Here is a 22,516-nt window from a genome sequence, read left to right on the forward strand (position 1 = left end):
TAGGGAGACTGACATTTTGACCCAGCCCAGAGCTGGTGGTACAGGTATGTCTGAGTTCAGGGTGGGTGCTGGAGTTCGTTCAGGGTGGAAAGAGAGGGACAGGCATGAATGCTAAACCAGCAGTGGACAACAACAGCTCTCTGGGAGCCGGATCAGAAAAGCAAACACAGCATCAAGCGACAGGAAGTGTCTCGTTCTGCACAAAAGGCAGAACCGCCACATTTTAGGGCTCAGAGAAAAAGAGTATGAGAGAGAAGCAGGGAGAGAGAAAAGACATCCACACATATTGGATGCAAATATTAATAGCATTAATAGCTAAAACATGGTGACAAAATCCCCAGAGAGCCATGCCACGCAAACATTTACTCTTATGAATGTTTGAATAGCCTATAACAATCTGCTCCTTCTAAAAGAGCACAAACAGCATTTTAAAAATCTTGCCAGAGTCATCAAACAGACAACAGAACAGTTAAAGTTATAAAACTGAAATTCTGCAAAACATAATTTCATTTTCAAAAAAAAACAAACACGGTCATAAAATCAATCAGTGAAGATTATTTTCCTGTCAATAAACAAAACAAAAATCTAATAACCATTTAAGGCCTTTGAGTAGCTTTAGCTGTGGTGGACATTAAAAGGTCAAGGACATGTCACATCCATCCTGGATGACACGTCCTTCCTGCTGTAAACCAACCACACAAGCTGGCTGGCTGAAGCGCACACAGACGGTGATTAACACCACAGAAACAAAAGGAAAGGGTGTGTGCTCCTGGTGCCACATAAGGATGATAGCACACTGCTGTAATGCTGTCATGGCAGCTGATACTCTGATTTCAGACATGGTGTAAATGCAAGTACGGCAAGTAAACCTATGCTATGGCAGATAAACTGAATTACAGTACATATCAAACACACAGTTTGTCAAAACCCCAAGTAGGAAATATCAGGCTGGAGGGTTATTTTCTGAGATTTCACATCAAATACATGAAAGAAAAGACATAGAAGGAAGTGAGAAGGAGAAAATCTTAATAAATCTCGTAATGAAACATAGTTTTGAGCACTGATCCCAGGCAGGTGGGACCATGGAGATAAAGTAAGCAATCACAGGAGTTCTCCACAGACTCAGCTTGTTGATTGCATTAGGCTTTTCTGTATGGGGATAAAGAGCAGGGAGCGCAACAGAATGTCAAAGAAGGCACACAGGTGAATCGAAGCCACAATTCACAACCGTTCTGTCTATTGTGAGCCACCTGCAAATAGATATAATGTAATGCAGTGTAAGCTGCCAGTTGCTATGCAGTTTAGACTAAAAACAGCACACCTCTAACTTAGCTGTAAACACAGTGTTACCAATCCCAACAAGGAAAAGCTTGAAAAAACATGGTGTGCATGGTGAAAAGGCATCCCTGTACTTCTAAATTTGCTTTAAAAAGAGAAATATCATCTCCACCATTACTGCTCAAAAAACTTGTCAGATGAGCAGCAGATTCAAACCCAAACTGTTTTTGCCTACCATTGCACCACCGTGCTGTGCCGTGCGCTCTAGTATGTTGGAGTTGAATCTGATCATGATGAATAGTTATCTAGTCTCCTATCAAATGTAAGCAGATTTTAGTCTTGATAGCTACATACTATACAGGCACCTTTTAGACTTCTAATTAACAGAAAACTGAGAGAAGATCAGTTTGTTGTGGCCAATTGTCACTTACTAAATTTAGACATAAAGTGACTTTTTTTTCCTGACAGCGTGACCAGATTTAGCCCAGAAACGAACATCATCATCCATGGATGCTGGGTTCTTGGTGAGATTATTCAGTCTATGATATTGATAGTCTGTGATAAAATTATCCTTCTAATTAATTACTTTGATCACAGTGCAATGATTTACTTATTTGTCACTCCATGTGGACCCTAAACCTTAAAGAACTAATGCTTGCCTTTGAACCTGCGGATATTTCCGCTCTGTCTTCTTACCTGATTAAAACCAATAAAAATAAATAAAACTTATTCATCAATATGCCACAGTGACCCTTTAATTTGACATCTCATCAAGTCCTTTAATTGTTATGCTGAGAATACCTAGCTCTACACTGACAACAAGGCACATGAATCCACAATAGGCACTTAGCACAAGCACTTAACTCTTTTCACACACACCAGATGCTAAAAGCTACTCAATATGCATTTGTTTTAATGCACTTCAACCCAGACAGCCTCAATATTATATCATTTATAAGAAAACACATGTACTAAAATATTCCGGACAAATCCTGTCTAATCACCTGTAATTTGTTATTTTACAATCACGATCTCACCCCACAGGTACAGTTAATCCTCCATTTATAGAACTTAGTAATGTCTACTCCTATCCTCTTCCCCTCCCCGATGTCTGACCTTCATTCCACACTCTCCTGGGGGGTCCATTCCTGTCTTTCAATGGTTTTCTGCATGTGTGTGAGTTCCCAGACAAGGCCGGATAAGCTGTGCTCTGTCAGGGCCTAATGTTCACAGCCCTTTGGTCATTGTTTCCATCTCAAACAAACAACGCATTTATTTTTGTTTGGCTTCTATGGTTAATTGAGGGGGGAAAAAAAGCTTAAAAAGTGTCCGGAGTTGTCCTAAATTAAGACATCAAAGAGCCTGATAAATATACAAATGTTCAAGAAAGGCTTTTTTTGCTTACTGAACGTGGCCAAAAAAGGCTACAAGTAAACATCTTACTCTTCAATGCCACAAGATGGTTTTGCCAAATTAGGTGAAAAAAAGCTTTCAAAAGTTCTGACACAATGACATGAGACCAAAATAACCAAATATACAGTGACTTGCAAAAGTATTCGCCCCCTTGAACTTTCCACATTTTGTCTTTTTTTTTTTTTTTGGCCTGTCCCGTTTGGCTCTTTTGCCATCAGAATTGTTGTCTAAAGGCAAAGAAAGATGCCCAACGGATTTACTTTACCAAATTGACCATCCCAGCCTTGCCATAATGGTCCATTTGATTCACCTTTTATTGTTTATTTTATTTTCACTTACTGAATACGGGACAGACTTGACTGGAGGAAAGAAGGGGAGAAAGAAAGAGGGAAAGAGAAACAGCTGAGAAGAGGGACGGGGGAGAAGGGCAAAAAACAAAAACCAAGAGAATGAGCAGAAGAAAAAAAAAAAAAAAGAAATAAAAAATGCATATATCAATCACCTGGATCACCTGCTGAGAAAGAAAAAAGAAAACAAGCAGAAGAGAACAAGAGTAATAGAATAAACAGCATCACAATGATATATTGGAATATGACAGTAAATACTAAATATTAAACATTATTGTGCAGCACATAAGATCAACAGAACAGTGTGCTTTGAGGTAGGAGCCAAAAAGGGTGTAGTTTGTGGGTGTGTTCACCCGTGTGTACACCTGTGAGCATGGACGCGCTTGTTTTTTTAAAAGGTTCCTTCATGTAATGATCTGCTAGAGGGTGTGGGGAGCCACAGCCCTGTCCTCCAGCAGGTATGGAGGAGATCAAAACTCCAGACATCCAGAGGCCCCCAGAACACAAGAGACCAAGGAAGACCAACAGAGGGGCAGCCGCGCCACTGTCCCAGAAAGAGCTGAGGAGAGTCCCAGATGAGGGCTCACTCAGCAGCCGCGGAGCAGAAGCCAGGGGGAGTTGCAGTGACGCGCCCGTGAGCTCCGCCGGCAGCCAGCCGTGCCTGAGTGACCGAGCCCCAGGCCGAGAGGCCGGGGGCACCCCACCTCCGAAGTGGCCCGAGCGAGCCCCAGGCTCCAGGCCCCGATAAGCGGCCGCCAAGGAGTGAGCCGGTGTGTACCTGGACGCCCACCCCCGGACACAAAGAACCACCAACGCACCGACACCTGAGGGAGTCCGCCACTGGCAGGGGAAGTGGTGGTAGGGGGAGATAGGCCTCCAAACCTTGGAGGGCCTGAGATGTCCCCAGAGAGGTGGCGCCTTTCCACATTTTGTCACATTACAGCCACAAACACGAATCAATTTTATTGGAATTCCACGTGAAAGACAAATACAAAGTGGTGTACACGTGAGAAGTGGAACCAAAATCATACATGATTCCAAACATTTTTTACAAATAAATAACTGCAAAATGGGGTGTGCGTAATTATTCAGCCCCCTGACTCAATACTTTGTAGAACCACCTTTTGCTGCAATTACAGCTGCCAGTCTTTTAGGGTATGTCTCTACCAGCTTTGCACATCTACAGACTGAAATCCTTGCCCATTCTTCTTTACAAAACAGCTCCAGCTCTGTCAGATTACATGGACAGTGTTTGTGAACAGCAGTTTTCAGATCTCGCCACAGATTCTCGATTGGATTTAGATCTGGACTTTGACTGGGCCGTTCTAACACATGGATATGTTTTGTTTTAAACCGTTCCATTGTTGCCCGGGCTTTATGTTTAGGGTTGTTGTCATGCTGGAAGGTGAACCGCTGCCCCAGTCTCAAGTCTTTTGCAGACTCCAAGAGGTTTTCTTCCAAGATTGCCCTGTATTTGGCTCCATCCATCTTCCCATCAACTCTGACCAGTGCACGACTAATAGTTGTCCTATGGACAGATTCCCCCAACCTGAGCTGTAGATCTCTGCAGCTCGTCCAGAGTCACCATGGGCCTCTTGGCTGCATTTCTGATCTGCGCTCTCCTTGTTCGGCCTGTGAGTTTAGGTGGACGGCCTTGTCTTGGTAGGTTTACAGTTGTGCCATACTCCTTCCATTTCTGAATGATCGCTTGACCAGTGCTCCGTGGGATGTTCAAGGCTTGGGAAATCTTTTTGTAGCCTAAGTCTGCTTTAAATTTCTCAATAACTTTATCTCTGACCTGTCTGGTGTCTAAATCCAATCGAGAATCTGTGGCGAGATCTGAAAACTGCTGTTCACAAACGCTGTCCATGTACTCTGACTGAGCTGGAGCTGTTTTGTAAAGAAGAATGGGCAAGGATTTCAGTCTCAACATGTGCAAAGCTGGTAGAGACATACCCTAAAAGACTGGCAGCTGTAATTGCAGCAAAAGGTGGTTCTACAAAGTATTGAGTCTGAATAATTACGCACACCCCACTTTGCAGTTATTTATTTGTAAAAAATGTTTGGAATCATGTATGATTTTGGTTCCACTTCTCATGTGTACATCACTTTGTGTTGGTCTTTCATGTGGAATTCCAATAAAATTGATTCATGTTTGTGGCTGTAATGTGACAAAATGTGGAAAGTTCAAGGGGGCCGAATACTTTTGCAAGCCACTGTAAAATGAATGAATCATTTCTAGATATGTAAATTGTCCAGTTCGTTGTGTGATTTTTGTGGTCTGTTTGTTGTTCAGGAGCAATCTGCACTTTATCGATGTAAAAACTCTGAGTCAGAGCACAGGGGCGGAAAAAAAAAATCCCACACACATATTAAGCACAAAGCAGCGAGTTTCAGGCAAAGTTGTTCCGGCACAACAACCTGCACCTTTGAGTCTGATCTAACAAGCTGCCTTGAAAACCAGTGCAACACAAGTTATATAAAAGCAGTCTTGTGTTTCAAGTCTGTGTCCAGTCCAGCACTGACGTGGACAGGATCTCTTGTGAATACTAATTTCCTGTGAGAGGCCTCTTTACTCTCTCCCACAGGGCAGAGTCAATCAGAGCGAGCTTAAGGTCTTCTCTGATTGATCTGAGCTTCCCAGAATCTGACATTTTAGGTGTGACAGCGTCTGCCTGGGCTCACACCTCATCCTCCCTTGAGAGTTCTAATGCAGGCCGGGTTTTCAGCTACTCTGAGGATACTCTATGTTACTTGGGTTTGGAAGCAGCTGGTGGATAAATGCACCCCTTCTCACATCACATTCTCCCTAAGGGGTGCAAGACTGCTTCTCCATGGTGATAGCACAGCTATTGTACTCAGTACTTGCGTGTTTACATGCATGTAATTTGCAGTGTTTCCCTTTTTTTCCCCCCCCATGAAGTGTATTAACCATTACGGTCTGTCCAGAACCCCACCCAAGAAACAAGCTGACAACAGCGAATCATCATCAAGTACATTAAGACACTTAGATTATGATAACTCACTGTTTTCTACAGCATCTATATAAATTAAAGCATACATGTACAGAACCCAAACATATGTGAAACAAGCTGGAAGGTGAGATGAAGCTGTTTTAGCAGACAGACAACTGTGAGTACTGCTGTCTTGCAAAGGCTTTGTGCTCGGCCACAATCGCAGACTTATTGTGCCCTCAGGAGCTATAAAGCATCAAATAATTGCTCAGCATGCTTACAAAAGCTCCTACTTTCTCTTTCCCTTTAATTAGACTGCTGTTTGACCAAAACGTCTGCCAACAATAGGACTGTAATAACAACTTGCACGGGGGCTGACCCACCCATGAGTTTTGTCTCAGACTCGCACAGCAGCTTTTCTGGCTCTGCAGTGGCAGATGAGCGTGATATAGGAGCTTGTTTCCTGACTCTGCCACTCCAAACCAGAGGGGCAATAGAAAGCGAAGGGTGCACAGTGAAAGCCACCTCTTCAAACTGACCATTAATTATGTAGCCCGAAGAGGCCGAGGACAAATTACAACTTGCTGACGCTATACTAAAGAGCCAATTAGTGTTGAGGGATTACCTCTTTGACCTTAGTCCACAGCAGGGAGGAGAGGGACTGCAAAGTGTGTGTGGATGTATTAATGACACTAAACCTCACTAACCTTTATCAGAGCACAACACGAGCATGACAGAGAGACACCTGAATGCTGTGTTTTTTCTGGTCCCTTGGTTCAGTTTTCCATCCTGGAGGTGCACACGGTGTGACATGTTAGTCAGTGTCTCTCAGACACTGGGCCTGTAATCGGGGGCCGAAGCAGCCTGACCTTTCATCAGACGTATGAAGCTCAATGCATCCTATGGCAATAAAATTTTCTCTGCCCACCACAGGACTTAGTCACATGGGTTACATGCTGTGGTGCAGTTTACTCACCACGGTGGCTATAAGTGATGCCCTATGCAGTATGTAACACCAAAGATGCAGGACATATGCATGCATCCATGAAAGCAGAAATCTCTGTGGGTGCAGTGCCAAGTAGGGCTGCCACAAACGATTATTTTGATAGTCGACTAGTCACCGATTATTTTTGCGATTAGTCGACTAATCAGATCATCATCCATTAGACGTAAAACTACAGCTTATTGCACCAGCAGCATCTGCTCTTATATAACTATCATTAGCTTACAGCTTTAAGTGTTTAAGGTCTGTGCTAACTAAAAATAAAGACAAGATGATAGTTTATTAAATTTTAATGAAATTTGCAGATTGTTTCGGTGAAGTTTAATAAACTCCTTGCTATCTAAAATATAACAGGACACTGGAGTATATTCTTGAGCATCTCACACTTCTGATAATCAGCTGTCTGCTTGACGTTTATTCAGCTGTGTAAAAACTATAACTTTAATCTCAGACAAACTGATTTACTCAGGAACAAATAAAATACTAAAAAAAAAAGCCAAACAATAACATTTTAAGTTATCTAAGTGACTCATATATATTTAACCTGAGTAGCGAAAGACGGCGGTGGGTTTGAAAACGATTTGCGGGGAGTCCGGTGTTCTCACGGCGCTAGTGAGCCTAGCCCCCGGCTCGCTAACGAGCTAGTGGGTAACAGATGTCTCCGAAAACGTCGGAGCGCTTTTGAAAATATGTGGTGTCCTGATAAACTGAGCAGATATTTGAGGTTTACACAGCTACATTCTCGCCTGAAAATATGTTAAACGTTTATTTTGTGACCCAGAAAGAATAATAAGAGTAACATTAAAACTAACTAGCTGCCGCCATTGTTGGAAACTGCGCTGGGCCGCGCTATGAATTCTGGGACACAGCTGCTTCTTCTTCTTCGGGGTTTAACGGTAGCTGACATCCTTGTACATGCAATGCTGCCATCTTCTGTTTCAGTCCGTTATTACACTCTTGAATCCTGCCACTTATTCCTGCGTCTTTTGTGATCGTACAAAGTTTCAAACGACGCGTCGACTATTAAATCAGTCGTCGACGATTTTGATAGTCGACGTAATCGTGACTAGTCGACAAATCGTGGCAGCCCTAGTGCCAAGAAGAAGGAAAAGGGCAAATAACAGCGGATCACCCTTTTAGAGAGATCCTCCTTTAAATCCTAATGACTCAACTTAACATCAGAGATAAGATAGTGTTAAAGTCATCTGCTTCTCTTTTTTCTCATTTGATTGTTGCATAAGAAAAACAAAAGTATTTTTTTTCTCATTTAAATCAAAAACTAAAAAAAAAAGATTGGTACAAGTTAACAAATATTGATGAGATGTGCAAACAGGAATTACCTCATGTCTCTACTTTACGGAAGTAGTCGCACTGGTTCTCAAAGTAAACATTTTTAAGGCGAACTGCCTAACTAATGGTCCAGTACTAAACCGGATTACAGGCCACGCGCATGTCGCACATGGAGAATATGCAAAGGCACGAAGGGACCACAGCTCTAACCCTATGCCACAGACTGAAACACACCTAGCAGCCAAATCTTCTTAATGCATTCCTGATACTTGCAAATAATCACACGGTGTTGCTAAGCCCTCTGTGAGAGCAGATCATAAGATCCCATAGTTAAATCCACACCAGTAGGAATGAGGCTCTATTAAGGGGTATTAATGTTGTACTGAACTGAATTAAGATTTGCAGTTTAGTTTATTGTTCTTCACGAGAATATTTAAGAGGGAAATATTATTCGTGTGACAGCTAAAGACACTTATTACTTGGTACATTGTCTGTACCAAGTAACAAGTGTCTCCCTAGATCAAACTACAGCCATTGAGAGGTAGTGACATTGTTATGTTATCAGTGTGTGGGCGCAGCAGAGAGTAAGCTTCCTGAAGACGCAGCCCAGTGGTTTTGTTTCGATTTTTAATCGCCGTGTTAAAAGATTTCCAGGAAACTCCTTTTTTTCCAATGAGCGAGAAAACTGTGGCATCAACGAATGCTACAAGAGAGCGTCTTTAAACATGCTCCCCACTGCCCGAAGATGTCAAAACAGTCTAAACAATTTGAGCCGGGCAGCCTGTGTTCAGGAGCAGCATTTTATCAGACAGATTGTCAGTTTTATCTCATTAAGTCAGCTGTTTCCATCACAAGAAGATCTGCTGAGCGTGTTTCACCAACATACGCACCATGAGGCCGTCAAGCACCAGTTCTCATAAGAAAAGAAGAGGCAGTGTGGGGTGGGGTGGGGTTGGGTGGGGGAATCAAAGTTCACTGAGCACCACTGTCCTTGTGAAATAGAACTATTGATCTGACAGCTCATCCAATAATTCACTATTTATCACTGTGACAGCTGGGTTTATTTTTAGCAGTTATTATCACCTGTGCTTTCTCATACTTGGTTAAGCCAGAGTTACGTGCTATTAGACTCACCCCCAAACCCCAGAGACGCACAGTCAGTTACATCTGTAACTGTAATTCCTATCAGAAGGCTGAGAGTGATAAAAGAATTGCTTTTTTGGAGGCTGCAGCCAGTCCCCCTGTATAGCTTTAGCATACTGGCACACAAACACAGTGATTACAGAGGTAAATCTCTAATCCCACTGGGGTTAATAGGCTCCTTAAACTAGGTATTAAGGGAGCGTGTTAGCACTAGGGCTTCCTGGAACCAGTTAAAGCCGCTGGGAGCACAACAACATAAAAAAAAAAAAAAAATGAATGGGCAAGCATAAAAACAGTGCAGGCTGTGAAAATACATACAGGTATAAATCCAGTGTGTCTGTAAGACTGGGTGCTTTGCTTCATTGCTTCCATTACTGCTGTGCCACAGCGATTTCATATCCCCACTGAGATGACAGGAGGAGTAATGTGCCATTACAGTCCGGCACATCACTCATGGCAGGAAAATAAAACAAAAAAAAGAAAAGAAATAGCTACCGAACCTGAGGGCAGACTAACCAATACTGCATACATGTAATATGAAAGGGGGGACGGGGGTGGGGGGGCTGTCATCTCGCCTTTAAATAAGAACCGGACGAGTGAAACACTCAAATGAAACAGTCAGACAAAGATGCAGAAAAGAGCAGGGTGTGAAAGTGAGTGGGGCTCGTCTTGTGTCTGAGAGAGGTCTCCGGCCTGTGATCCCTACCGGATAGCCTTCTGTTTTCTTCTGGCACCACTTCAGTAGAGCATTTCTCTTAGATCCTCCGTACTCCCGCGCCAGTGCAGCCAAGGGGTCCTTTCTTTCCACACTGTCACAAGGGAAACACGAACCACAATCACATAGAGAGATTTTTTGGGTGGAAGGGGGGAGCAAGTTTGCAGTAAGTCATCGAGGGGATAAGTAACCATGCAAACTTGAGTGCATATGATGATCACAGCAAAAGGCTTTGTTCAATTATTTAAGTCCCCCCAAAATTTCTATATAAAAGGTAATTCAAGTGGTCCTGATCTAATAACACACAACTTATTTCTGATTTCTCACATGCATGCTTTCGGAAGCTAAAAACTTCCATTCCTCTTTTTCTTCTTCTTTAGACTTTGGTGTTTTAGTTCAGGAAGGTTACAAAGGTTGGCCATCTTTAAATAACATAATGGGCTCATAAATATTAACTTTAGAGCTAAAAATGAGCCTGCCTCCATGATCACAGTGTACAATGACCTGCACAACATACCATTATTGAAAAACTAGATCCATTTCAGTCCTGAAAAATTTGAATAAACCCTTTTTAAAAAAACAAAAACAAACTCTTAATGCTCTCTTTAAAAATAAAATTCCTACATAGCTTTTCCAAATGTTCCCTGTTTGAAAACTCCCTTCTGAATTCCAGGGCTTCGAATTATCATTACAAGACTGAAGCTTCTTTGGTTTGCTTGTGCATTTGTGTTGGAGTTAAGAGTTGGCTCAAGATTACTTTGGCGTGAATCCAGAACCCACTCTGACTTTAAGTGTTGGGATGTAAACCTTTAGCAAAGTTTTTTTTAGTGGCATCTGTTTTACTTTTCATCCATCAAATATTGGCAAACAGTACACTCAATGCATTTCTCTAAAATCCCCCAAAATTGTCCAACAGATTGGATAAATGCCTATCTGCAGTATTATTCAAAGGGGCTTCTCCCAAGGGTTTGTGCTGGAGCTGAGGCCATGGGAAGACCATGAGACATGGTCATTGCTGTGAGCATAGTAAATATTTCACACGTCATCGCTGCTCTGCTGCTGAATTCATTATTTCTCCGTTTGAGGCACCATAATGCCAGAAGGAGCAAGATGCTATCCAAACATATATTGCAGTGCGGAGAGTATCTGCATTTATCATCAGTGATACAGCAGCTTTATCATGAGCCTTTAAAATACCAAATATGGAAGGAGACAGCCCCCTAATCTCCTCTTCCAGAAAGTCTACAACTCCTTCACACACATTTACATTAATAATGTCAAGAGTGAATAGATGGTAAGAAAAGATAGACTGCACTAGGGAAAAGGAAGGCCAATTATCTGTGTGGAAAATTTATTCTTGGTAGCACAAACAATACTGTAAAAATACAGCTGTGTGCAAAGTGCAGAGAGCTGAACAGTCATGACAGCAGACAAGGATGTGGAGAGGCTGGACTGACAGGTTTCTGAGTTTCAACATAAACAATGAGTGCTGTTTATTAATGTCAACTGTATGCTGACTGAAGCTAAGGGTGTTGTCCAGTGTGCTGGCCAAGTATTTCGCCTCTGTCAGTGCGCCCCAGGGCGGCTGTGGCTACAATGTAGCTTGCCATCACCAGTGTGTGAATATGTGTGTGAATGGCTGGATAACTGGTTGTGTAAAGCACTTTGGGGTCCTTAGGGACTAGTAAAAGTGCTAAACAAATACAGGCCATTTACCATTTATTTCATTGCTTTAACTAACTTTGCTGTTTCGAAGTTGCCACCATTTACATCAGATGCAATCACGAGTGTACACAGACATGAGCTGTCCGTGCATGAAAACGATCACTAGCAAGAAGAGTATAAAAACATGTTTGTTCACCATTTGCCTCTCTTCCCATTCTGATAAGCCAACACTCCATCTACTGTGTGCAGGCCATCGGTGTCCAAACAGGAATGCTGGACATAAAATTTGGGAAACTAACAGAGAAAGCTTTAACTAGTGATATCAAGAGGGAGTATGCAAGTTTAAAAAGCAGAAATACAACAGCACCCATTATATCTGTAACCACCACCAGTTTTAGAGTCATGCAGCCTATTTTAAAGCTACATTTAAAAATAAATAAACTTTGTTTTGTTAACTGCTTGTGAAGATTTGCCATCACAGCAATGGCCTTCTTTAAAAACAAAATCAGCTTTAAAGCTTCAGTGAGAGATCAACTTATTCACATTTTTGCTTTGTCACAGTATTGGGAAGCATAAACCCAGAACAAATCCAGACATGTAGTTTTCATGTGGTGAAATCATAGTCAAATATGTTAGCTCCCCCTAAGCTTAAAAAAAAAGAAAAAAAAAAGAAGAATTTTTTCAGGTATGATTAAATTACCAGCTCCAGTTCAAAGTAGCAGGTTTGTCTCAGAGTGAAGTGCTATTTAAAAATAAATAAACAAACTCACTTGAGCTTGCTGCTTCCTCGGTTGTAGCTGAAGGATGGCGTGCGGCTGCTGAGGGAGGCAGAGGTTTTGATTACAGACTCCAGTGACGGGCTTTTCCTCATAAGGCTGTTAGGTTTCAGGTCTTCCCTGCAGCTCGCCAATTTGTCTGTGGGAATTAAAACAACACACAGGAGAATGAAAAGAAAGTTAGAAATGGAGGGATCAAAATATAAAGTACATTTGACAAATCACATGTGCAGTTGCAGGGCATGAAAGGCAATGGGACAAATAGAAATTAATTGTATTCTGCTTTAAGACTTCTAGCGTTCTGCAGTTATGGAAAGTCACATTATCCTCCAAGGTGTCTATGTTGCTAAACTACTGATGTACCCACTGTGTACAAAATAATACTTGAATTCTAATGAGCAGTAAAATCTAAATAATCTGGATTTACTGCAATAAAACATTTTTTAAAAAAAATCCCTTATCCAATTAAAGTAATCCTGTGATTCTAAAGTCACTGTGTTTTTCAAATGACTCCTCAGAGATGGAGCAAGAAGACCTACTGAATGTAGATGTTGACATTTTAAGAGCCATGCACAAAATTTACAGCATTTGGTTGCCAAGGAGAAAAATCATAAAATTTTCCACCAAACTGGCAGCAGTCGGATGTTTGCATGTCTTTAATACCATTCATTTAGTGCTCATTGAACACTCATAGTGGACTTTGGCTGTCAGTCTGTTGACCTAAAAGCCACCATTTGTTCCTGTGTGACAGTTAAAGGAAGTATGGATATTTGATAGCAAATTTATACCATTACAACATGCCCAAATCCCTTCTGTGTTACATACCATGAGGATGGGAGAATTCTCCGTGATTAATTCTTTTTTCCAGTGTCTTTGATAGTGGCTTTATGTGCGAGTGTCTCTAAAAAGAGAATGAAACAGTCATCTGAAACAGTTCCACTCACAGGAAGTCTGTATTTAAAGGGAATTTTAAAGGGAAACAGGGTGTATACCTGGATGGGGGATACAGCAGCAGCAGGTGCAGTGCGCACAGGGATCCCACTCAGTGGGCTTCTTGAGGAGGAATGCATTTGAACCGTGTGACCTGGCCCATCTGAAACACCAAGTCATGTAACCATTGAGTTCAAAAGTGCTCTGTAAAGCCTGCATTTATAGAAGCAAAGAATAACCTTTTTCAAAGATTAAACAAATGTCACAGCCCACTGTCCGCTTTTTTTTTTTTTTTTTTTTAAACAGTTTTAAACAGTTGGACTCCTAGTCCTCTTTTCATTTTTGATATTTGAGAAATTAATAGTATATTTTACTCAGTTTTGGTACATTTCCCCCAACAATTTATTTTGAAGTTTAGCTTGTTTCATAAAAAAAAAGAAAAAGAAAAAAAGAATAGCCTTGGTTGAAAGATTAAATAAAACCAGTAAAACTGTCCTAATGTATGCAGCTCTACATAATGTTCATGTCAAGCTGCTTAATAAATGAAACAAGAGGCACCATCTCCATAATGCATGACTAAAGTTTCTAAATGAAAATGCCTCCTATCAGTAAGATATATCCAGCATGTCATTTTTGATTTTACTGAGACACACAAGGAAACCCTCCGACCTGTCTGAGGCCAGCTTAGCCAGGACCGTCCAGCCCAATCGCACAAGTTGCAGAGAAAAGCCACATATTCATAGACCTCTCAGCAGCTGTTCTGCTCTACAGTTACACTGCGTAATGGGATGCCCTGAAAGTGTGTGTCTGTGTGCTGGGGTGCTCGTGCTCACTTTGTCCAACAGTATCAAAGGACTTAATGAGGGATTTGACAGTAGCTCCAGGCTCTGTGTTGGAATCTCCGCTGGCGTCGGCGGGCGTGGCTGGGATCATGGAGATGCCGCACCAGTGACGGCCGTTATCCGAGTCAGACACTCTCGCCTCTTCACCTTGGGACCTGGCAGACACAATGAACAGGATTGCTGTGTGGACACACAGGTAGCACAAACACTAGAGGGAGGAGAAACGGCAAATTGTGACCTGGTGAATTTCAAAACCCTGAATTTAGAACTTATCTTATGAGATAACCCATTGACCAGTGAGAAAGGGGAGACTGCACGTTTTAAAAAAATAGGGTGTTTGCTCAGTGTATCAACAAGATCATGTGATCAGCTTGAACCGAAGAACTGTCAATAACTGATGACTAGCTGGAGACAAAAAGAGTTTGGAAAACCTTAATGTGAGCAGTAGAGACGCTTTCTGCCGTTGTACCTGGTGAACATTGGACCAAAGGCTACAGCGTGAGGGTCTGCAGCCTCTTTACAGACAAGAGGAGACAGAAATGACAAACAAGTTCTTAACTCACTTTCAAAAAAAAAAAGTAGACTGACAGAGAAAGACGACTGCAGTTATACTGGTGTCATTTAATTTATTCATTTGCCTGATGAACAGCAGTCAGACATAATAATACACGTCTAAGTTCACAAGCATAAAACCAGTCACGAGTCTTTCTAGGCAGAATAAATTAACAGGACATTCATAAATTGTTCATCGAAAGAAAATGATCCATCACATTGTTAGTAGCTCATCTTTCTTTAGAAGGTCGGGTTTCTTGAGTGAATCCAAATGCTTACATTTTGAGCACCAGTACCTTTACCTTGGGATTAAAATATGGCTTTTAAAAATTGTAACCTGAGATCCTGCAACCGTATGACCGTATACTACCACAGTATGCAATATTCTATTGAAGTTTTTGTTGAACAATGAAATAAACCTTTCAAAATTATATCACAGTACTTGAGTGACACATTAAGAAGGATGTTAAAGAAATCTCAGAGTCCCATTATAACATTTTTTTTTTTTTTTTAGAGTAACCTCAGAGGCTCAGATAAAAAGTGTGTGTTTAATTCTACATCATCTTATGCAGCTAAAAAGTTGAATTAAAGAAAATGAGTTCAGCTCATAATTTAAAAGTGGTTTCTTGTGTGAAATAAAACAATCATTTTAGGAACATGTAACACAGTCTTCTTGGTCTAAGGGTTAAAATGGCATGTTTCAGTAGAGCAAAAAGTGGCTTGGAGGAACAGCTGTTTGCGTTTGTGGCAGTTCCAATGTTGGCAGTATAATATTAAGAAGACATTTAGAAGAAATATCGCTATCATTAAAAACAGGCAAATAGAAACAGTGCAGAGGATACCTGTGTGCTGAGATGACAGAGATTTAAAGTTATTATGTGTTCTACAGTGCCATCAAATGGCTAAATAGGAAACTGCATTTTAGACCAATCAGAGGAATCAAGAGTCAAGTAAACAAGTGACAACAATCTGACTAATATAGAGCTAGTAAGCAGAATAATATTAGGTCCAGAACTATATACTGTATGAATATCACTGGACTTTTGTTCTGTTTTGTTGCTTTGGCCTTGCGATGTGTATTTTCTGATGTTATGAGTTTGTCTTTGTTCTGGCAGTGTTTGGGAAACGCAAGTCTCTGAGCTTTGCTACTCTCTGAACATTTACCCATATTTTCATACCGCTACCAGTTTTTTCAGTGTTCTTTCTGTAACACTTCATCTGTTCAACTTTCTGAAAGGCACAAAGCAGCTTCACACATTATTATAAACAAACAAACAAAAAATATAAGTCTCTCACTCCTGGAATCTCAAACACAAGAGAATCACAAAAATAAAGGGTACATTTTATTGAGAAACAAAAATACAGTATTTTTAAAAGGTCATGAAGACATGAAGAGAGATAGAAGCCGTTCTGTGTCACAAGAATTCGTCTGTGGTTACAGAGGTCACAGTGGCTTACAATTAAACTATTTTACCACATTACATGTTTAATGTCATATTAAGTGCAACAATAACACTGTCTTCACGTGGTGCTGAGGTGAGAGACGCTTCTTTAGTGCCCTTCTACTGCCGTCTTGGTCTCAAAAGTGGCCCCGGAACTTATTCTGGAGAGAAAAGAAGAAAGGACATGAACTGCAGTGTAACAGCTAATGTTTACACAATGACCTTGTTTTCTTCTCAGCATTATTATTTTCAAAGCCAGACCTGTGGGTGCTTGCAGACTTCTAAAATCTCTGCTCCATGCATACCTCAAAGGATTAATACAGTCACTCAGAATCAAATTTCAATAAAATCACCCTGTGATGAAATGTATCTGCAGCAGATGATGCATTGCATGAGTTTAATCCAGTCATGCCGTGCAGACCATCCTGCTATACAACCAAAAAACAATTAAGAGTGTTATTCATTTAAAGGACAGCAGGTGGCACCAGATACATCTACTCGAACCAAAGGTTGAAAAAAAGAAAAAAGAAATCAGGCAAAGCAAACCAAAAAGGGCATGATACCCCTGAGGGTGCAGTCAGCCAGCACACAGAAAGACAGACAGAGTCAGACAGGCTGAAGCGGCAACACGAAGCCAAACATAGATAGGAAGGTCAGTGAGCATCAGCAGCACACAGGGCAGGGAGAGGCAGGCTGGCTGAGAGAGCACTGCAGGGCAGGAAACTCACCTGGGCTTTACACAGGGAGGCTTGTCAGAGGGACTTCTTTGATAGAGTCATCACAGGGAACTGCTGGAGGTGGGGAGCGGACGCAGCGTAACAGCTAATCTCGGGGAGAGTTTGCTGATTTAGCCGTGGTCTAAAGCCACTACTATATTCTGAAGTACTGCATGAAATCTGAAGAAAAGACATATCTGGTTTTTAAACCAAATATTACGGTTTCTTAAGTGGTAAAACTACTGGTGAGCAGTTTAATAATTAATAGTAATAAAATAGTTTTTTTTAAATATAAATTAATTAAATTAATAAAAATTTGTTTCGCTACCTGAAAGGATTATACCATGGCCAGCCACAAATATAAAGAGAGCGCTGTACAGTCACAAATCTAAGCAGACTTTGCCACAGAAGTATTTGACCTGGCTTGATAATGAAAGAAGACAAGACTGTCAAAAACACTATGGTATATGCACACTAAAACACACTTGTATAACAACACACGATCCAACGCAATGCTCATCAACAACAATGCTGCACTGACATATTCCGATCGCACTATGTGAAGTCTTGAATAGTGTGACAGATTGGTGTGGGACATTTGCTGTAAAAAACTAATCACAGATTCTGCTCTGACCATGAAGCAGATCTGCCACCATTTATTAAAAAAAATAAAATTTTATATTATTCATATTGTCCTATCAATACTGCTGAAGTTTGCTGCATTTTGAGCGTCAGGAATAAACGTTACCAGAGGGTAAGTGTGGAAGAGGGAGACGGAGAGGGCAGCAGCTTAAAAGGAATAGAATACACAGAGGGAAATACCACAGGAGACGGCTCATTTACCAACAGAGTCTGCCAAATCCCGGGAACCTAGACTCAAAAGCATCAAGGTTTGGATCTTGTGAAACATCATAAACTAAATTGTATCTATACTAAATGTAGATATGTCTAAATAGATTATTGGGTGGTATTCTTATTCATTAAGCATGTATAAAACACAGGTAATAAGAGATATGGCAGGACTCTGGCAGGTATATCATAACTACATTTGTACAGGGAGAAAAGAACTGCAGCCCAATGCTAAAAAAGGGGAAACTGGTGGAGGGAGAGGAACTGAAAAATATGGGGAAGATAGTACCTGACTCCCTGCAGGGCCTCAAGGTCTGCAGAAAGCTTTGCATTACGATCCTGCTCCTCCTGCAGCTCCCTCCTGAGTGTGCGCAGCTCCTGTTGAGCTTCCACCTTGATATCATTCGCTACGACCACAGCCGTCTGGAGGTCTGCCTGAAAACGACGCCACTCCTCCTTTTCATCCTGAAGGCACAAACATGCAGAATCATATACATGTTATTCATTCTGACAGAAAATGACTCAAAGACATTTGAATTTAGTTGAAATGGAAGAATGACTGGTCCGTATATGAAAGGAAACGAGATATTACATGCATTTTTTATATTCTTGTGAATATTCAATCCACCAATTACTGGAAAAACTAACAACGCATCAGTGAAATTTTGCTTAGTTATTTCAAACTAGAATTGAGTATGAAAATTCACTTCAAGACATAAAAAAAAGGAAAAAAAAAATCTGATCTCTGATCTCAACATCAAAAATCAAAAGGTAGACAACAACTTTTTGGCTTCCTCCCGGGAACAAACACTGGGGAAAAAATAAAAAATAAAATAGGACTTCCCTTACCACTGAGGTAGAAATCAAAAACATCTAAGCACCCAGTTAATGACACCCAGTTATAACTCTCCTGCAGGCCTGATTCCTCCTTCCCACCTTCTTCTCTTACAGAATGCTCATCAGAGTTAAAATCCTGGCTCCACTCTAATTTTCTTGAGCTCAATGAGGATAAAACTGAAATCCTTATCGGCACTAAATCCAACCCTACTAAAGGCAAATCATTTCACTCTCACTATTGATAACTCCACAGATTTCCCTTCACTTCAGGTTAAGAGCCTTGGTGTCATCTTAGACAGCTCACTATCCACTAAATCTCACATCAATGATCTCACCCGTTCTGCCCATTTCCGTCTACGCAACATTAACCGGTTACGTCCTTCTCTTTCCACCCAGTCTGCGTCCATAGTCTGTCTTGTCCACAATCTCGTTACCTCTGGCATTGACTATTGTAATTCTCTCTTGGATGGTCTCCCCCAAAAATCCCTCCATAAGCTTCAACTGGTTCAAAACTCCGGACCAGAATACAGAACCCCCCTCCGACCAGCACACAAACCCTAACCTTCAGGAACTTCACTGGCTCCCTATGAAATTCCGAATAGTATACAATCTTCTTCTGCTTACCTTCAAGGCCCTTCATAACCTTGATCCTCCCAACCTTTCTGACCTGTTAAGCACTACCTCTTCTGCCTGCTCACTTCGATCTTCTTCTATCCAGCTTGCTGTGCCTTCTTTCTGCCTCTGCACCATGGGAAGCAGAGCTTTCAGTTGCTCTGCTCCCAGGCTGTGGAACTCTCTACCCCCAGATATAAGAAACACTGGTTCTCTCCCCCAGTTTAAATCCCAACTCAAAACCTATCTTTTCAAATCTGCATATTCACTGTGAACTTACTGTTTATTTTATCATGTGTTTTTTTTTTATTTTTTTAAATTGTTCTTCATTTTGTCATTGTTCTATTATGCGTTTTATTCTATTGTTAAGTGTCCATGGGTGTCTTGAAAGGCGCTTTTATAGAAAAATGTATTGTTATTGTTATTATTTCTTATCATTATCATTATCATCATCACCATTATTATCATTGTTATTATTATTATCATCATTATCATCATCAATATCAATCAAATTTGTACTTTATAGATTTTGGGTTTTTTTGTTTATGTAGTCTCTGCATTACACCAAATTTTGTTTTCTACTAGAACACCGACTTTCCTCAGGATTTGATAAAAATTTCAACAGTTTTAGTATTTTGTAAGACCACCAACAATCAGCAGCCACACAGCACAAGCTGAAGATTACGATAATGATTATCACCATTAGATCCACCAAGTCTTGATCTGCCACACTTGATGTCTTTTTTAAATCTATAAATGTCCATTTTAAAGCGTTGGTGGCTGTAGCTCAGGAGACAGTACAGGTCTGCTAATTGGAAGTTTTCATGAATTTGTGTGAAAGCATGTGAATGAGACATGTTGTAGAAAGTGCACTGAGTGCTCAACTACAGTAGAAATGCTGTACTATACAAGAACCAGTTCATTAAAACTAAACTGATGGAAGAAGCTGCCTGTGTCAGGACCCCATCTGCATATTCTAAAATGCTACTGGAACAATGTTTAGTGGAAAGAAGACTTATTGGTCTCTTTGGCAAAAAACAAAAAAACAAAAAAAAAAAACACAAGGAAAAACTGAAAACATCACCATGAACTTAATGTGTCACTCCACCAAAAATTTCTTCCTTGTAGGAATTCAAGGACAACTGTAAAAGAATGGCTACGGTTATGTGAACTAAGCTGTAAGTGCATAACTCTGTGACAATTATCACAATAATATGGATGCTTGCATGGCTTAAAAATGAAAGAGAAACAACATACTGTAAACGAAAGATGTCATATGGTATACACTAAACAAAAGGGCTGTCCTCTGAGCGTGTCACATTACATGCCACATAATTAGAGAGCTACCAAGATGTGAACTTTTAAAACTCAGTACATCAGGTCTGCACACTTCTTACCTTCATTTGTCTACTCATAACTTTCAGTTGCCGCTCTGCTTCAGCCTTCTGCTCCTCCAGCTTTTTGACCAGATCTGCAATGGTAAATTCAAGGTCTTTGAGAACTTCTGCCTAAACACTACCATCGCTGAGGTCTAGCTTACCGTAGGTTTAATAAATAAGCATTCACTATGAGCAGCACAGTTTTCAGTATTGTGGAGCGCAACCAACTTACAGCTTAACATCTATTGTATAAGTAGTGGTGTCTAGCAATAGCAATATCAGACTAAATCCAGAATTTGTAGAAGTCTGTCAAAACACAGTGTGTCCAGCTATATGGAATGAGCCAGCTGCAGTAATGCAAAGTCAATGACAGATGAGTTACAGCATGAACTCACATTGCATGGCGCTTTTATACACTCTCAGTTGCTAGTTTATGAGCTTTCATTAATGCAGTCTATTCCAGCGCTCATTCAATAAATCTTACCTTTATGAATCTAAAGCTCAGTGTTTGTTAAAACTGTTTAAAGATGTGATGTTTCACCACTGTGGACACGTTTCTAATATTTTATGAGCATTTATGAGGATTTCAAGTTATGACTCCACAAAACATTAGAGAATAGCAGGGACCTGAACCCCTATTTATATTAACTTACTTTCCATGTCCAGGACAGCCTGGTTGGTGTGACAGTTAACAGCCCTCTGCTGCTCCACCTGGTCCTCCAGCTCAAATATGGTCTCCTTCATCTCCTTCACCTGGTTCTCACCCTGGATTCCCGCTTCCTCCAGGGAAGCCACTTGGTTACATAGCTCCAGTTCTCTCTTTTCAGCCCGCTCCTGAAGCTGCTGACATTTTGCCTCCACCTGTGTACATGTAAACATACAAGAGCTTACAGTGACTTTAAGACATCATTGTGCAAAACAGACATGTGGTTAAGTTGCCTTTGGTTAAAGAAAGAATAATAATGGATTTCACTGTATATATCTCAGGATATTAAATAAAAGGTACTTGCTTCATTTTTTTTTACCACAACTCCTCAATCGTTGTGATTAATAAAACAAACAATAAAGTTGTGTCTGACATCAATAATTTGGCATTCAGCGAAATGAGTGACATGAAAGATGGCACCAACTCTGACTAGTTCTGACTACATCATGGTGTTTTTTGCTCCACTGAAAGCTTTAGTCAAAGTTCTACTATGATTGCTGCTTTGAGAAATGACTTTGTAAAGTCAGTCTTTGACAGAACAAGATACTAAAACGAGACAGTGATGTAGTCACGCAGGACACCCTCCAACTGACACCACGTGGCTCTAATAGATCAAGATGTTTGTAAGTGAACTTATGGAGTGGTCACACCCTGACACCCACGTGCCTGAGGAGAGTTATGTGACTCTGAGGGTCCACCCTACTGTTGGCACCACAGTCACAGCCCAGTAATGACGACATCACTAAGCTGATGGTGACACATTTCGCTTTGGAATAACAACCGCCAACATGACCCCTAACTCATACTGCCTCAGCGGTTCTCGGATGTTTGGTGTTGTAGGGGAAAACCAAAATGAATACTGAGGAAACATATGAAAATCATTTAAGTGGCATTGAGTTCATGCATTGCAGTGGTGAGGTACTCAGTACCAATTTAACGGTCATGTTCACACCAGTGTGAGAGAAGTTTGTCCTCAGTCACACTCAAGAGAAAAATCACATGGCTTTTCCTTTCAGTCAAATTTTTAATCATTAAGATTCAAGACTCTTAATTATGAAAGCAAAACA

At 40.8% G+C, this 22,516-nt stretch overlaps 1 protein-coding gene across 2 annotated transcripts in view; it reads right to left on the minus strand.

Annotated features, from left to right (window-relative positions):
* Window positions 1-22,516, minus strand: part of specc1 (sperm antigen with calponin homology and coiled-coil domains 1) — a 79,663-nt gene that overhangs the window by 18,335 nt on the left and 38,812 nt on the right. For both annotated transcript variants that reach the window (XM_085364341.1, XM_085364342.1), the window contains exons 5-12: window positions 21,397-21,604; window positions 20,762-20,835; window positions 18,205-18,380; window positions 14,348-14,511; window positions 13,577-13,677; window positions 13,410-13,485; window positions 12,579-12,723; window positions 10,135-10,237 (exon numbers count right to left, since the gene is read on the minus strand). In XM_085364341.1, the coding sequence (XP_085220467.1) occupies window positions 10,135-10,237; window positions 12,579-12,723; window positions 13,410-13,485; window positions 13,577-13,677; window positions 14,348-14,511; window positions 18,205-18,380; window positions 20,762-20,835; window positions 21,397-21,604 (1,047 nt within the window). The remainder of the gene's footprint in view (window positions 1-10,134; window positions 10,238-12,578; window positions 12,724-13,409; window positions 13,486-13,576; window positions 13,678-14,347; window positions 14,512-18,204; window positions 18,381-20,761; window positions 20,836-21,396; window positions 21,605-22,516) is intronic.

The sequence above is a fragment of the Diplotaxodon limnothrissa genome, linkage group LG10 (genome assembly GCF_057381915.1).
Source record: "Diplotaxodon limnothrissa isolate DT_005_m linkage group LG10, D_limnothrissa_male_GT1.1, whole genome shotgun sequence".
NCBI lineage: Eukaryota > Metazoa > Chordata > Actinopteri > Cichliformes > Cichlidae > Diplotaxodon > Diplotaxodon limnothrissa.